At 41.4% G+C, this 17,228-nt stretch overlaps 1 protein-coding gene across 1 annotated transcript; it reads left to right on the top strand.

Moving 5' to 3' along the window:
* The first annotated feature begins 2,940 nt into the window (after positions 1–2,940).
* LOC127658259 (solute carrier family 40 member 1-like) lies at positions 2,941–10,646 on the top strand. The gene is made up of 9 exons (XM_052147459.1): positions 2,941–3,015; positions 4,013–4,080; positions 4,260–4,419; positions 5,406–5,521; positions 6,034–6,160; positions 6,648–6,893; positions 7,086–7,512; positions 7,549–7,718; positions 9,592–10,646. The coding sequence occupies exons 1-9, from the start codon at positions 2,994–2,996 to the stop codon at positions 9,849–9,851; spliced, it is 1,596 nt and encodes a 531-aa protein (XP_052003419.1). The 5' UTR covers positions 2,941–2,993; the 3' UTR covers positions 9,852–10,646.
* The last annotated feature ends 6,582 nt before the right edge of the window (positions 10,647–17,228 follow it).

Here is a 17,228-nt window from a genome sequence, read left to right as displayed (position 1 = left end):
TGAATGATTATCATGCTTGAGAGGATAAATTCAATTTTGGCACTACTGACACTACTGAGGTTGCCTTTCACTAAACGTGTTGTAGGTGCAGCACAGGAAGCCACACGATTCTCTGTATGCAGATAAACAAAATAAAAATAAACTTTAAATGCCATCAATGTGATAAATTATTATATTACATAACAAATAGATGTGGTTGCTCATTTGACATGTTTTCATGTTCTAAGCAGCAAACAGGTAATGTACATGTACTTGTGCTTGGCAGTGTGATGTGTGAGTGATTAAACATCCAAATCAACATCTCGTTCCCTCCTTTCAGAGAACCAAGGTTATATGAGTAACTGAGACCTTCGACGCTGCATCAGAAGCTGACGCTAGGGGATTGTATACCATATGGGGTTAAAGCGACCTCCCCCTTAAGGCTACAATTAGAGTCTAGGGACCCCACCATAAAACCAACATATTGTAATATGGTCCCCTGGTGTTTCATCAAAATTAAAATACTATAAATATTTTTAAATGTTTGCTGTGACACAACGCAACATAGTCATCTCTCCCACTCAGTTTTTATAAATAATCTAAACTAGGTGTTTTATGTCGAAAATACATGTCCAAGTGCGCTACATGCTGTGTTCTGAAGAAACTTATAGATGGTGACTGAGTGACACTGGTAGATTAAATCTCATTTTCACCTCACATTAATGGTAAAATATAATTATTTTTTATATATTATTGTTGATACTCCAGCACTACAAGCATTAAATCATCTTTTAACTAATCTATTTGTTAAAAAACTATCCTGGCATTCTTCCTTGACTGATAACATTCAGATACACAATAGTCCATCTGTTACTCAGTGTAGCTTTACAAAGAAGCTACTGTATGTTAAAAGTGCTGTATGTTTCCCATGACAGAGCATTTTATACCTGAAAGATACAGTCAAAATAGTCAAAATAGCTTAAATATCTTTCACGGAAGACTATGTTCTATGAGATGTCATTGTACTGGTGATCAAAGTGATCTTGTTTCAGTAATGACACACAGAAATGTTTAAGGTTTAAGTATGGTAACAAATTTTGCCTATTTTCAGTTCACAAAAAGCAGGCGTTCTCAGTAGTCATGCGGCCCATCATATTTAATTTAAATAGTCATTTTTAATATCAGTTATGCACATTGGGATGTTTTATGTTATATTTTACATTATTTCGTTAATGTTTTTCTTCATTATTTACGTGTGTTACCCCGATGATGTTTTTTTTTTCTGTAAATGCAGGCCTCAATGTGTAAAAAATAAATATTCTGTATACAGACACCAAAATGACAACTTGTAATGCCTGAATATTATTTTCTTATGGTAAATTTCAGGCAATCACTTTTGTTTTATAGTAAATTTAACAAAACATATTTAAAGTGTGTAACAAAATCTCTTTTTTATTAGCTGCAATTTTCATTGGATGCAATCAAAATGTTATGATTACGTTCACACCTAAACAAGTAAAAAAACACGGATGTGAGCTAAACCTTCATTGTTTTGTTTTCTGACATGTCATGTAATATAAAGAACATTATTTTCCCTTTAATTTAAAGGGTTTAATGTGCAGCATGCATTCTGTCATATTATCTGTGAACAATATTGTTTAGGCAGTACTGTGTGAATGTCTGATTGTTGTAAAGTAGTATGGTACATTTTCAAATTATAGTCATAATTATGGCACTGCAATAAAATGAAAAAAAATATATATTTTTATGTATAATGAAGTGCTTGTTAACTGTACATGTGAGTGTGTGTGTGTGTGTGTGTGTGTGTGTGTGTGTGCGTGCGTGTGTGTGTGTGTGTGCATGTGTGCATATGTAATGTGAGTGACAGAGTGGTCCTTTTTTGTGATATTGGGGTGAGCGTGACATTGTCCCCCCTTGTTGTCACGTGCTGTGGAATATGCTGGCTGCCTTTGTCAGCTTGTGACTCGTTCTGCTTTTCTGGCAGTTTCATACAATGGTGCCCTCATGCACTGTGATGTTATCAAGCCCTTCAAAGTACAGCTGCTGGAGTACAGGCGTGCATGGAAGCATCCTTACCTGGGACAAATGGCAAAGGATAGCAAATCCTTGAGACACAGCAAGCTCTCATAACAAGGAGGACCTCAAGGTGTCAAGTAGCAGGTGATTTTCATAGCTGTCTGTCTTCTTTGGCTTGCTGATTAAAAGTTGAGTGGTTTTCTCAGATTTTCTGTGTATGCGAATATAATCATTGTACCATATTTAGGCTCGCTTTTTGTAAATTATATTTATATAATAACAATACAAAAAAATTAAAATGCTGAATTGCAAAATTCAATGTCAGGGATAATGCACAATATTTTTTAAACCTTCACTATAAATACACATAGCGTTGATTATTTGTGATATTATATGAATAACCATTCTCCAACCAACACATTTCTTACACAACTGTGCTAGGTATGTTTCTCTTGTCACTATGTTGCTTTCTTTTCACAGATTTTTAAACTCAAATTGGTATTTCATGTCCATTTTTATATATGGTAAATAGCACCATAATAAGTGAATTAATGTACAATTAAACATCGGTCCTTCTGGGTAATACAAGACCCCACCACTTCAAGTCAGGGTCCAGATGGTTTATTTTGTGATGAATTATGATCAATGGACTACTGTAAATTATCCCATTCTTGATTAATAATTAAATTTACTTGCATCATCATACTGTGATATTTTTGAGCTGTAAACTTCAAGTTGTCTTTTATTGCAGGTGCATACAGTAGGCCTCATTGTAGAGCATAAAAACCATGACAACCATTTAAATCATCTTTAAACAGAGAATTTAAAGAAAGTGGGTTTGATATTTTGTGAAATCATCGAATCACTTGATTAAGAAAGAGTCATGCTCTTCATGCAGGATGTCTCTTCGAACAGAGGGGGCCCAGTGTGGTGGTGTTGTGGAGTTTGATGGTGATAATAACAGAGATTCACCTGTGATGAAAGCCAGGAGCATACCAAGTACGTTTCTTCACCTGTATCTAACTATTCATTCAGTTGAAGTACAGTATACTAAGTGGTTTAATACCCTGTGGAGATGGTGATCGGAAACAGCTCTTCCCAGCCATTCACCTTAAGTGGGATTCACACTGTATAACTTTGACCAAGATTTTGCCAACTGAGATATATTTCATGTATCTTGAAATAAAAAAATGTATCTTGTCATAAGGCAAAATAGGCAGTCTTTGATCCCTTACTGTGACATGATCACAGATGGCTGATTCAATGAATCTTAGCCTCCAAGCAAGTTCTGGCAGTGTACATTTTTTTGTCAGTTAGACTGTTATTGCCAGAAGACATAAAACACCCAGTCATTGCTGTCAATCAGGATGACTGGGACCAAAGTCTTGGCTACGGATTGCATTGTACAGTTTGACATGATGTCGCACAGTGTGCCATGGATTTTAGCCAAGATCTCTCTGTGATCATTTTGCACAGTCTGGCAAGCCATGGTCTTGAAGGACCATACAAATCTTACAGTGTTCACCCTTTAGACAATATATTGCCATAGAATGTATATGGTGGAATTTCCATTAAACTAAATTCAAGTTACTTGACAAATAAGCTTAAAAGGATTGCCCCCCAACAAAAATGAAATGTAGTCATCATTTAATTACCTTCATGTCATTCAAACTTGTTTGAAGAACAGACAGAAATAGTCTGAAAGTCATTAATCTTCCCCTTTGCTACAGCTCTCAAATTTCAGATTTTGGAAAAGTAAATGATGCCAGAATTATAATTTTAGGTGAACTATGCTTCTAAATTGGAATAGTTTCACTACAATAAAAAAAAAAAAAAATAGAAGTGGGAAAACCATTGTATATCTGCTATTTTATAGGATGTTTAAAAACAAGTCTGCAGATCTTGCTTGTTCTTGCTGCCTGGCATGAAATTGTTTATTATTCTATAATTACAGTGCATCCAAGCAATAAATCTTCTGACACCCTTTATCTCTTAGGATCAGCCCTCATCTACCTCAAGGGCCCAAAGTTTCTCATCTATGTGAGTGGAGCGTTATCTATGTGGGTAAGGAGGCTTTTTATATCTGCCATGCTGGGATGGTACTCAGTAAGCAGGGCATATTCCATGGCAGGCTGGCACAGCATTAAATGTTTTTCATGATGCTTGGAAGAGCATACACAAGATGTGAAATATGATATATGAAGTATGCTGTCTTGAAGGGAGTCACTCTCTTTGTGTGCCAGGGTGATCGTATGTGGCATTTTGCCATTTCTGTCTTCCTGATTGAGCTGTACGGGCATAACCTGCTGTTAACCGCCATCTTTGGACTTGTGGTGGCTGGATCGGTGCTCTTACTGGGAGCATTGATTGGAGATTGGGTTGACCGCAATCCAAGAAACAAAGGTGAAAGACTTACAGTATAACCACATCCGTATTTATTTATAGAATGATCACTGGGTTAGGTACACAAATATCCTTCTCTATGATTTCACTGAAATGACTGAAACTCTGTAACCTATACATGGGTGAATTACATGAAATCCCTAATTTCAGTATAATAAAAATAAGAAATTACCTTATTAAATGAAGCAAATTTTTGGGACCATTAGATTTCTTTTGCATTGTGACATAATTTCCATGACAATAAAGGACAATTTTCCCCCCAGTTATTATATGTATTATTTACATCATGGCAGTAGTTGCTGTACAGACTTTCATTTATGTTAATTCTAATAAAAAAAAAATAAAAAACATTGTATTCCATTTTGTCTTTAATATATTAAACAATTGGGGGGCCTGGGTAGCTCAGCAAGTAAAGCCGCTGACTATCACACCTGGAGTTGCAAGTTTGAATCCAGGGCATGCTGAGTGACTCCAGTCAGGCTTCCTAAGCAACCAATTGGCCCAGTTGCTAGGGTGGGTAGAGTCATGTTGGGTTAACCTCCTTGTGGTCACTACAATGTGTTTCTTGCTCTCAGTGGGGCCTGTGGTGAGTTGTGTGTGGATGCCGCGGAGAATAGCATGAAGCTTCCACACGAGCTAGGTCTAACAAAAGTGCAATGAAAAGTTAAGGGGAAAATGTGCGTGATTGAAAATAATGTTACAATGCAGAAATCTTAATAAAACAAAAAAATGGGTTACATTTTCATGTAAAAATATATACTTTATTTTTTGGTCTGAAGTATGACTCAAAAATTCACCTACATGATAATCTCAATAAACATGATTAAGAACAGCATGATAGCTTAAATAACTTAAGCAGAAGCATCTTATGTCAGCAGCTGGTTTGAAGATTTGTTTAAAATATATTTCAATCATTGAAGGCCTGGTATCCTACCTGTATATTTTCAAGTATCATAATCTAATCTCCTCTCAATCCCTCACTATAGTGGCCCACGCATCCCTGTTCATTCAGAATGTTTCAGTGACTGTCTGCAGCATCGTGCTCATGTTGGTGTTCTCTTACAAAAAGTGGATTGAGGAAATCTGGGATGGGTGGTTAACTGTAAGTCCCCCTGACATTGTTTTTACCCTCACCTGTTCCTAAAAGATTTTAAAATGTGATGTTGCATTTTATCTTAAAAGGATATTTAAAATAATAATAATAATAAAAAAATTCTGTGAAAAAATCCTTGAATTACCTTCATGTTGTTCCAAACCTGTGTGACTGTCTTTATTCTGTGGATCTTAAAGAAGGATGTTCGGCCTAATGTTATCCTAAGTCACAATTTTTTTGAATAAACAATGAAAATGTAAATGGTGACTGAGGGTAACATTCTTCTTTTGTGTTCCAAGGAAGAAAAGTCAAATGGGTTTGAAACAATATAAGGGTGAGTAAATGATTAAATTATTTTTCTTTTTTGGATGAACTATCCTTTCAATTCTTATAGGAATACAGCCATGTGTTTAGAGTAAAGTTTTTTGCATACTATCTCTGCTACTGGCTAGTCACTGCTGAAAATTGGCATTCCTGCATAGCATACATAGTAACCTGTTGCATCACACAACTCACACAAGGTGGTTTGTTATACGGTGGTGATCGTCCTGGCAGATGTGGCAAACCTTGCCAGCACAGCTCTCACCATTGCCATCCAGAGGGATTGGATAGTGGTAATCACAGGATTCAACCGTGGTCACCTCGCAGGTATGACTGTTATTTCTGATTAAGTTTAAAGGGGTATTCAGTGTAGAATCATCATGGTCTATTTGAGTATATTTTGCACCACTTCATCAAATGGAATTGCAAAAGTAATTGGTCAAGTAGTCCCATCCCAATCTCACACCATTTGTTGAGTTAATGTGTCTGTGTCAGGGTGCACACACAAATAGAGCAATGTTTAAATAATGCAACAGTGCCACAGTATTGACACTTTTCTGGGAAATCAACCTATAAATGGCTGGTTTTATAAATGGCAGAAGTTGTCGCTGCATATTAAGCTGGTACAGTAGAAGGCATTTCAACATTAAATTAATGACACACTTCACCTTAAAACAGCATAGTGCAACAAATAGAAATATTTATAAAATATATGCTTGTTTCTTTGGTAAACAATTTTTTTTATTACTTTTATAAGATCCTAGGATGTTAAGACAACATCCTAGAAATGAGTTTTGATTCCCTCCTAATGCAGGAATGAACGCAACAATGAGACGGATCGATCAGGTCACTAATATTCTGGCTCCGCTGGCGGTGGGTCAAGTAATGACCCTAGCCTCTAATGTGGTTGGCTGTGGCTTCATCTTGGGATGGAATCTGGTGTCCCTCATTGTAGAGTTCTTCTTCCTCTCCAGAGTCTACCGTATCGTACCAGAACTGTCTGTCAAACTGCCAACAATGGAACATCAAAGCTATTTACAGAAGAAAAGAGAAAGTAAACGCTCACAAGGTAAAGTTTATCTTGAGCATAAGCTGATATTACAAATTTAAATATATATATATGGGGTCTTTTTATTTGTAAGCTCTTGAAATGTCTTGCTACTATTTCTAATAAGTATGACTGTATAACATTGCATGATGATCAAATATCCCATTTATCTTCTTTTTTCAGATACAACCTCAGTGTGTCCAGCAGCAGAGATCACCAGCAACCTGCATTTACAAGAGATAACAAGAATACCAGTGTGCTTCCAACGCCTGCGCGGGCTCCTCAGGACCTGCCAAGAGGGATGGAGGGCATATTACAAACAACCTGTTTTCCTCGCCGGCCTGGGCCTGGCCTTCCTATACACAACAGTGCTAGGCTTTGACTGCATCACCACAGGCTATGCCTACACCCAGGGCATCAGTGGCTCGCTGCTCAGCATACTAATGGGTGTGTCAGCTGCAGCAGGGCTATTGGGCACTGTCCTTTTCACAAAGCTGCGGAAAGCATGTGGCCTGGTTAACACTGGGGTCATTTCCAGCGGTCTGCACCTTGGCTGCCTGTTGCTTTGTGTGTGCTCTGTTTTTGCCCCCGGTAGCCCCATGGACCTTAGCATACTAAATATGGGGAATGCGTCGGATGTGGGTGGGATGACAGGAGGTCACCAGAGGCATGGATTCCAACTGCGTGGAGGCAGCAACCAGCCTTTGCTGCCAGATCGCTCCTCCATTCACTGGACTAATAACACTGTGTTGTTTGAGAATGCACCAGCAGGGACCGAACCTGAGTCTTACGTCTCCATCATCTTGCTGTTCCTTGGAGTCATTATGGCTAGAGTTGGTAAGTAGAAAGCTGCTTACATTTTAAGTATGGTCAGACTTTTACATTGATATACTGTACATGTATATTACATTGTAAATACACTAGTAAGGACTAAGAATGACAAATGAACAACTTGAACTGAAAAGGCAACATGTAATGGCATTTACAACTTATGTTACTTCTGGTGTATTTATAAGCAAAACAGAACATTCAGTAGGAAACAATGCAGAGTGAGAGTTCATTAAATCCATCTGGATTTGACTGGATTATGAGAGGATGAAGCTTGTTTGGCTAGGATATGTAAGGGATAATGTAGTGTAAGGTGGCAATTATCCTATTTTTTAGATGGCTACTTGTCAAAAATTTAAAATGGTCAATTATGCAGTTTAATTACAGTAAATATATAAAAATATTTGACTGTAGAATGTCATAATTGATACCAATATTGATCTAAATCAAGTTTTCCAGAGAGCCATGAAAAATGAATGGTCGGTAATAGTATGCAGCCTTGAATTCAGACCCAGAAAACTGAAAAATAGATTAGAAAAAATCTGTTGCCTTTTTGGGGGGTATTTAATTGATAGGGACAGCAAGATATGAGACAAGAAATGATGAAGGATTGGGGAATGGAATTTTGAAATTATGAGTCGGACATGAAATTGTATCACCCACATGCCTGGCCAAGGCTTTGACACAAGCTTTTTCCTTTAGAATAACTTACACTTATAAATTGTACACATCATGACCAAAAACTTTTATTATGAGAGTAATAGGTTCAATTTTGATTTCATGTTGACTTTAATATGTTTATGTAAATAGTAAATACACGTTATAATTTTTACTATTGTTCTTGACTGTATTTCTATTTGGGCTGACAATTGATAATATTTTTTACTCAAATGAGTTACATGATGTGCCAATTCACTCAGCGATTCCTGAGAAAAACTGTTGATATTCAAACTCAACTGCCAATTCAAACACACCCCTCCCTTCATTGCTCATTTGAAAGCTCTGCCCTCAATTTATCATAATCCTCCTTTTTAGTATATATTTGTCTGACCTTTTTCTCTTGGTCTGTTTCTCAGCCATTTGTCCTCCTTAGAGTTTAGAAAGTTCAGATCAGCCAGATTTGCTGTCGCTCTTCTAATGAATTTCCCTCTTGCTCTGCCCCCACCCCCCATCCTGTGCACGTGCAAGAACCACCCCCTGTTTCTGATTGGCTGGAGTAGTTTTGTGAGGCTCGGTCTGATTCTGTTTGCTTTTGTCCCATTTATAGAGCCAGGGCTCTGTAAAAATACTTGATTTTTTTCAGCCCACCCACAAAACGGACAGCTAGGAGACTGTGAGGAGATATTTTCAAAAAGTGTATCGGTTTAGCATTATTGAGTGCACCTTTAATTAAATGAATTAAGTGTTACATCATGTCACAAATAGGATATATTGCTGTGTGTGGTGTACAGAGTGAAATTTAAGTCATTATTCATGAATAACCTTCCCTTATTCGCAGATCTAAATGAAATCTGTCAGCTAAGGCACAGTTTGAAAGTCATACAGTACTTGATCTGAAAGCTAATGCAGAGCGAAAGCCGCTCAGTGAAAATTACTTGCATTTTGATCCGTTCATCTCACAAAGTTATCATTTGGCTTGAGAAAATGTGGAAAATAGTACTTTTTGTAGGGACTACCGTCACTGTACGGATAAGAGCTGTGTGAAAAAAACATATTTTTGCTTCCATAGAAATAATCACAGCATATAAGTTTGGAATGACACCCGGTGAGTAAATAATATACAGAATTTAAATTTTTGGGTTCACTTTTCCTTTAATAAAATAATGATCAAAAACACACAAGTTATAGATACTTCCACTGATGCTTTTGCAATATTTTACAGGCCTCTGGTCCTTCGACCTCACAGTGACTCAGCTCTTGCAGGAAACGATAAGTGAAACAGAGCGTGGGGTGGTCAATGGAGTCCAGAGTTCCATTAACTATCTGATGGACTTGCTGCACTTCCTCATGGTCATCTCTGCACCTCAGCCACAACATTTCGGAATCCTTGTCATTATCTCCGTCCTGTTCATTTTCACAGGACACACCATGTACTTTCTGTACGCCAGGAAGGCTAAGAGAAAACAATGCACAAACACATAAGGAGCACAGATGTACTATACTGCAGACTTCTCTGTTACAGGCTCTGTCACCAGCTTGTGAATGTGTCTCCATCCCAGTGCTGTTTGTTGCAGCAATTTTTGGATTCACACAAAATTGCTTTACTCTTATGACTGCTGATTCATTTAAGGCTGCTCTGTTGGCTGGTTTTAGAGGGGTTTTGGGCACTTTACAGCAGGTCAAACTGAAAGTCCAGCTTAAAACAGCTAAACACCAGCTGGGACAAGCTGGGACACCATTTAGGACATCTTCAATCAGCTAAGAACATGTTTAGGCTGGTTGGAGCTCATTACCAAAAACGATGTCGTTGATCTCTGCGTGAAAAAAAGAAAAGAAAAGAAAAACCTTTGGCAGCAGCACAGTCCTCAGGTGAATTCAACTAGGAAATAGCACCTCCTGCTGACAGTAAAGGGAAACGCACACATCATTGACAAGTTGGCACTAAGAGAGCCAACATTCACGCTGGAAGTTATTAAGTGTCTTAAAACGCACAAACTTTCTACAAGAACATAGTTGAACATAGCTGAAAAAACTAAAGAAAAATGTATGGATTATTAAATAAGCAAACACTTTTCTTGAAAGCCTTTTCAGTTTTGGCCTATTGCAACCAGAAACAGCATGCTGACAAACATATGCCACAACCAAAATAAAATGAAACATCAGTAACCTGAGCTACAGTATATTATAAATCATATAACTGACAGACAGTCCACATTTCACTTATACTGTTAAGATTACTTGGTTTTGTAATAAAGCACACAAGCATGCAATACATCTCGTCCAACAGAAAGAGAGAACAATCCTCTTTAAACTGCTTCTTAAAGCATTACTTCTCATTACTCATGCCCTTTTTATTATTTGTGCTTTCGACTTACTGATTAAGCTCTTAGTCACTCTTCAGGTGAAAAATTAGTGATTTTTCACAAGACTTTCCCTGTCCCCTGTTTATATAAGTATTGTGCCAAGGTCTTAAATTCACTACTTCAACTTTCTTTGAGTTCAAAATGGATGAAGACAGAATCTTACCTCAGCACTTAACTGTTTCGTTTTGAACTCTAGTTTGAACTTATTTGTGAAAGTTAACTCTAGAAGTAATGGTTAACATATACATACACAGTAGGCCTACTCCGACTGCATTGCATCTGTTTAAATTGTGTTAATAATCTATTATATGGATTATTAAACATCTTTATTTCATGGATCATTATTATTTCTATTGCAGATGTGTTATGTTAAATGTTGTTTGAGGTCTCTTTCAGTGTTAGAAAGTTCAATGATAAACAATAAAAGCGCTTTCAGATAATGGATTTATTAGGGTAATCTGTAAGCTCACCAAAAAATAGCCATTGCATAAATGCACAGTAAATGGGTAGTTGATATGACAAATTTATCATAAAATCTTGATGTTGAAAAAAGTTACTGACCATGTTATTTGTCGTTTACCTAAAAGGACACCCAAAAATGAAAATTCTCTCATATTTTACTCACCTTTGTGCCATCCCAGATGTGTATGACTTTCTTTCTTCTGAAAAACACAAAACTATTATATTTAGAAGAACATCCCAGCTCTGTAAGTCTATAAAGTGCTAATTAATAGTGACCAAAACTTTGAAGCTCCAAAAATCACATAAATGCATCATAAAAGCAATCCATATGACTCCAGTGTTTTAATCCATGTCTTCTGAAGTGATCCAATCAGTTTTGTGTGAGAAGAGAACAGACCAATATGTAACTCCTTTTCACTGTACATCTTGCCATCTCGCTATTGCAGCCTCTGGACACAATCATGATTTCAAGCTTGATTACTCTTCCTAGTGCTTGATAGAACCCGAAGCCATTTGTTTTGAGAATAATGGCTGGCTGATGAAGTTATTGGCTGGCTAGCCGTCTCAGCCAAAACCTAAATGGCTGCTGCAGCCGCCAAACTTTTCATAGCTGCAAATGGCTGAAGCTGCCACTTCATGTCTACAGATGTCTATGTTATACTGATTTACTAGATCTCAATATTTCCAAGCAATGCATGGCTTACACTATATTTCTACAAAATGCAATACAATGTAATAAAGAAAACACCAGATTTTACTTTCACAACGTATGTACATATTTATTTTGTAGTCTGTATGCTACTAAACATTTTCAAATAGCCTACAATGTGTTGTGTTTAGGCTAAATGTATGTAGGCTAAGTTGTATACAATAACTTGGCATTATCATGGATGAAGCTTATCATATTACACCTTGAAGGAGCAAGTGATGATCGTTTGCCATTGAGCAGTATTATTATTGAATTTATGAGAAATCTACAGACGCAAACAGACGAAGTGTAGTAAAATAAAGACCTAAATGTGTATTTCAGACTTTTTTCACCACAAGTCTGCAAGAAGACATGTTATTGAAGACAAATATCCAAAAATCTCAAAATTGACCAGTAAAAAAAAAAACGACTCGGTTACTAACGTAACCTCGGTTCCCTGAGAGGAGGGAACGAGTATTGCGTAAGTAGCTTACGGTATGGGAAAACTCCGTTTCTCGAGAAATATTGAAGTCTTTATGTAAAACGCATTGCAGCTGCACAGCAAACAGTAATGAGCGAGGCAGCTCGGTCATTGGCTGTGCTGCGGCAACTGCTCGAACCAATGACGGGCGACTCTGAACGCAGCGACCAATGGGCGTGCGCCTGCGTTCGCGGCTCAGAGCCCGCCGAAATTAGCATAGCCAGGCTATATAATGGGCACCCCGTCATACGAGTTCCTTCAGGTTCAATCGACTGAAGCGAACTGACCAAGCACAAGCACGGCAGCTTACGCAATACTCGTTCCCTCCTCTCAGGGAACCAAGGTTACGTTAGTAACCGAGTCGTTCCCTATCGAGAGGTCTCTCCTATTGCGTAAGTAGCTTACGCTATGGGAACACCATGTAAAACGCCGTGCGTGCTGACTTCGCTCTATAAAGCCAGAGGCAGATGCCTGAGCCTTAAAGCAAAGTGATTATTCCGCGAGCCGGCCAACGGCGAGCTACATAATGGGATAGTATAGAGCGCCCTTCCAAGGTGGTCCATGGTGGGGCGCTCATAGTACAAGCACATATCTTACGTACAAGCTCATAGCACAAGCACATATCTTATGTACTGAGTTTTCTATGTGCTGATATGCATAAAAAATCCTTTAAGTCAGTCAGAGACGGACCTTGTAAGGGAGGAGATAATGCTCAGCATATACATACTCCAGTCCATTCTACAGTCAGGCTGATAGAATGTTGGAATGCATTTTTCTATGTACTGATATGCATAAAAAATCCTCTAAGTCGGTCAGGGACGGACCTTATAAGGGAGGAGATAATACTCAGCATATACATACTCCAGTCCATTCTACAGTCAGGCTGATAGAATGCTGGAATGCAATGAGGGGATCTGTAGGTTATAAAACCTGATAAATGTCGAAGGCAAGGCCCAGCCCGCCGCCGTACAAATATCTTAAATGGGTATCCCACTCGACCAAGCCCACGAGGAGGCCATGCTCCTCGTAGAGTGAGCTCTGACGCCTAAGGGGCATTGAAGGCCCTTGGCTTCATAAGCTAGCCCTATAGCATCCACTATCCAGCCGATATTCTTTGCTTTGAGACTGCGAGACCTTTAGTGCGGCCGCCAAAGCATACGAATAATTGTTCCGTCTGTCTGAACAGGGCAGAACGTTCCAAATATACTCTGAGCCCTGATGGGGCAGAGCAAATTAGCGTCGCTTTCATCTGCTGGGGACGATAACGCTGCCAGAGATATCACCTGTGCTCTGAAGGGTGTGGAGAGCACTTTAGGAATATACCCGTGCTTTGGCCTAAGGACAACTCTGCAGTCGTTAGGTCCAAATTCCAGGCAAGCAGCACTTGATGACAGCGCGTGCAGGTCGCCCACTCTCTTGACTGAAGCGAGCGCCAGCAAGAGCGCAGTTTTGCTGTTCAAGGTGCACGGTTCGGAGAGGTTCTAACGGGGCACTCTTGAGTGCATCCAGGACCGTGGCCAGGTCCCAGATCGGCACCGAGGGGGGGCGAGGAGGGTTCATCCTCCTAGCGCCTCTTAGGAAACGAATGATTAGATTTCGTCCCCACGATTTGGGGTTCAAGCTCTTGGTATCACACCAGTCACTGAACACTTTCCACTTTTGGGCATATAAGCGCCTCGTAGAGGGTGCTCACGCCTCAGTGATGGTTCTCAAAACTCCACTGGGGAGGTTCTCGGGAACCCGTTGAGGGGCCATGCATGGAGGGCCCTCCATAGAGTGCAGGGAGCTCAACCTAAGTCCACCCTGGCGATTTATATACGAAACTACCGTCATGTTGTCCGTTCGGACCAGGACATGTTCGTTTTTCAGGTACGGAAGCAGGGCTCTGACAGCCAAGGCGACCGCCTTCATTTCCAGGCAGTTTATATGTAGGCGCTTTTCCGGGTTTGACCAAAAGCCGGAGACAGGCCTGCCCTCGTAAAGGGCCCCCCATCCTATTTTGGAGGCATCTGTCGTGATCATTTTTCTCCGCGTGTTCATGCCCAGACTCACGCCGGTTTGATACCAGTTGATGGCTTTCCAGGGCGTCAGGGCTTTTATACAGCCGTGATTCGCTCTGATCAAAAAGTGGCCCTCTGAATGATGTTGCAAGGCGTCGAATAGAGAGTGCGCGCTCTGATGAGAGGCGCGCTGTCATCTGCACTGAGTCTAGCACTATTCCCAGAAGAGATATTCTGGCTGGGGGATAGCACGCTCTTTGCAAAATTGATTCTCAGACCCAGGCATTCTAAATGGCTGATAATCCAAGATCTGTGGGTCGTTAACTGACCCTCTGATAGTGCTATGATTAGCCAATCGTCGAGGTAATTCAGGATTCGCACTCTCCGCTGTCTCAGGGGGGAAAGTGCCGCGTCCATACATTTCGTGAATGTACGGGGGCCAATGATAGGTCGAATGGTAGTACTGTGTACTGGTATGACTGTCCCTCAAGCTGAATCTCAGAAAAGGCCTGTGATGAGGCGCTATCGAATGTGAAAGTAAGCGTCTTTCAAATCCACTGATAGAAACCAACCCCGGGCTGAACTTGCGCGAGGATATGTTTGGTTGTTAACATTCTGAACGAGCGAATCATAAAAGCTTTGTTCAGATGTCTGAGATCTAGGATGGGGCGGAGGCCACCATCCTTTTTTGGGACGAGAAAATAGCGGCTGTAAAAACCCACCTCGCTCATAGAGGGAGGAACAGTTTCTATAGCGCCCTTCTCTATCAGTTCGAGCACCTCGGTGCGTAGAACATGTGACACATCTTTCCTCACTTTCGTCTCGACCACCGCAGAAAAGCGGGGTGGTCTGCGAGCAAATTGAAGTGAGTAACCGTGTTTTATTATGTTCAAAACCCATTTTGGCATGTTGGGGATTTTTTCCCAGGCTTTTGCTCACACAGATATGGGCTGAATGTTGGCTGGGGGCGTGTCGCAGTGACGTATGGGCCCCACCGGCAAATTGCCTTGTGCTAACACTGAGCTTACAGCTCTCAGAGGCGCGGGCGCACGCTGAGCAGCTGTGTTGAGTGCCGAGTGCAGGGGTGCGTGTGAGATTACAGGCACGCGCGCTATCTCCGTAATGCTCGCAGCCGGAGAAATGTTTGAAACTGTATAGACAGTGTTTACAGGTGGGGGTGCATACATTGTAATAGGCACGCCGCCACTTACATAAAGCCTCCGCCACGGGCGGGTGTTTTTGGTCATGCATACAGTGTTTGTAACTGTGGGAGTGCGCACTTTAGTGTGGACACGTGACCCCTTAGTGACACAGGCAGAAAATGTGCTAACACTGAGCTTACAGCTCTCAGAGGCGCTGGCACGCTGAGCAGCTTTGTTGAATGCAGGGGTGCGTGTGAGATTACAGGCACGCCGCTATCTCCGTGAATGCTCGCAGCAAGAGCCGGAGAAATGTTTGAAAGGACAGTGTTTACGGGTGGGGGTGCATACATTGTAATAGGCACGCACGCCACTTCCATAAAGCTTCCCGCTCTTAGCGGGAGTTTCTAGCTCGCTGCGTCGCATCTGTGATGCTCACGGCGTGAGCCAGAGATCTGTTTGGAACTGTATGGGCAGCGCTTATGGGTGGGGGTGCATCTACTGTGGTAGGTACGCCGCCACTTTCAAAAAGCCTCCCGCTAGCGGCGGGGTTTTTGGCCATGCATACAGTGTTTTGTGTGTAGGGGTGCGTGCAGGACAGCAGGCACGCGCGCTACATTTATAGTATTTCCCGCTTTTACTGGGGAAGTGTTTATAACTGTGGGAACAGTGCTTGTGTGTAGTGGTGCATACATGACAATAGGCACACGATCTACATTTATGGGGCGTCCAGCTCGAGCTGGGAAAGTATTCGGCACTGTTTGGACAGTATTGATATGTGGGAGTGCGCACTTTAGTGTGGACACGTGACCCCTTAGTGACACAGGCAGAAAATGACTCTTGTGATTTCTGTGTGTTGCCGTTAAAATGGCATTTGATTGCAGGTGAGCGAGCGTGCTGGTGCCCGTGTCCGCTAATGTCGACGGCGCGGGGTCGAAGGCCGAGCCCGGCCAGTCGTCGGATGCAGCGCCAATTGGAAAGGCTGTCATCCTTTTCACCGTCGTCCCCTGGCGCGCCGAACGAGATGAGACCCACCGCTCTGTTGGAGGGGTGCTGGTCCGTCTGCGTGAATTGGACTGGCGGCGGGGAGTTCTCAGGTGGTGGTGAAGCACGCGGGGACTGGCCCGGCGTGACGTCACTGAAGTCTGCGTGCTCTGGCGGCCTCCGTGAGCGACGCTTTTTCTTGGCGCTGCTCGAACAGAGGGGACGGCAGCACGGTGGTAGCAGGCTCGCTCGCGGCGAAGGCGGCGGCTAACGCCGCTCGTTGAGGCCCAGGGAGTCACATTCGGGCATCCGCCTCGAGTGAAAGCAGCTTCTGCGTGGTCAGGTCCCAGGCAGCGAGTGCAGATAATGTGATGGTCCCTGTGAGGAAGAAGGCCTCTGCACGAGGCGCAGGTCGAAGGCATTTGGAACAACGCCTGAATTTGCTCTTTTACTAAATACAAAAAGTGTCGCAAAGGCTAACACTTGCAAAGTAGCTTAGTAAAAAGGATATAGTGATGCGCGCCGGATGGCGTAGCAGAAGGCTTCGGCGGCTGAAGGCGCCGGCGTCCTCTTAGCAGTCCTGCTGTAGGCTTGTCAACGGCAGGCGAAAGACTCCAACAATCCGGAGGATCCAGCGAAGAGGAGGTCTTCGCTGAAAGAGATTAAATCTAAAGGAACTCGTATGACGGGGTGCCCATTATAAAGCCTGGCTATGCTAATTTCGGCGGGCCCATTGGTCTAA

This window comes from Xyrauchen texanus, chromosome 17 (assembly GCF_025860055.1).
Source record: "Xyrauchen texanus isolate HMW12.3.18 chromosome 17, RBS_HiC_50CHRs, whole genome shotgun sequence".
NCBI lineage: Eukaryota > Metazoa > Chordata > Actinopteri > Cypriniformes > Catostomidae > Xyrauchen > Xyrauchen texanus.
The sequence above is the reverse complement of the archived record's forward strand: the minus strand, read 5'-3'. Positions and strand labels throughout refer to the sequence as shown.

Coding starts and splice junctions, on each gene's coding strand:
- LOC127658259 (XM_052147459.1), top strand. CDS start 2,994: ATGAAAGCCAGGAGCATACCAA. Junction 4,081..4,259: donor GTGGAGCGTTATCTATGTGG/GTAAGGAGGCTT, acceptor TTTGTGTGCCAG/GGTGATCGTATGTGGCATTT. Junction 5,522..6,033: donor TCTGGGATGGGTGGTTAACT/GTAAGTCCCCCT, acceptor AACTCACACAAG/GTGGTTTGTTATACGGTGGT.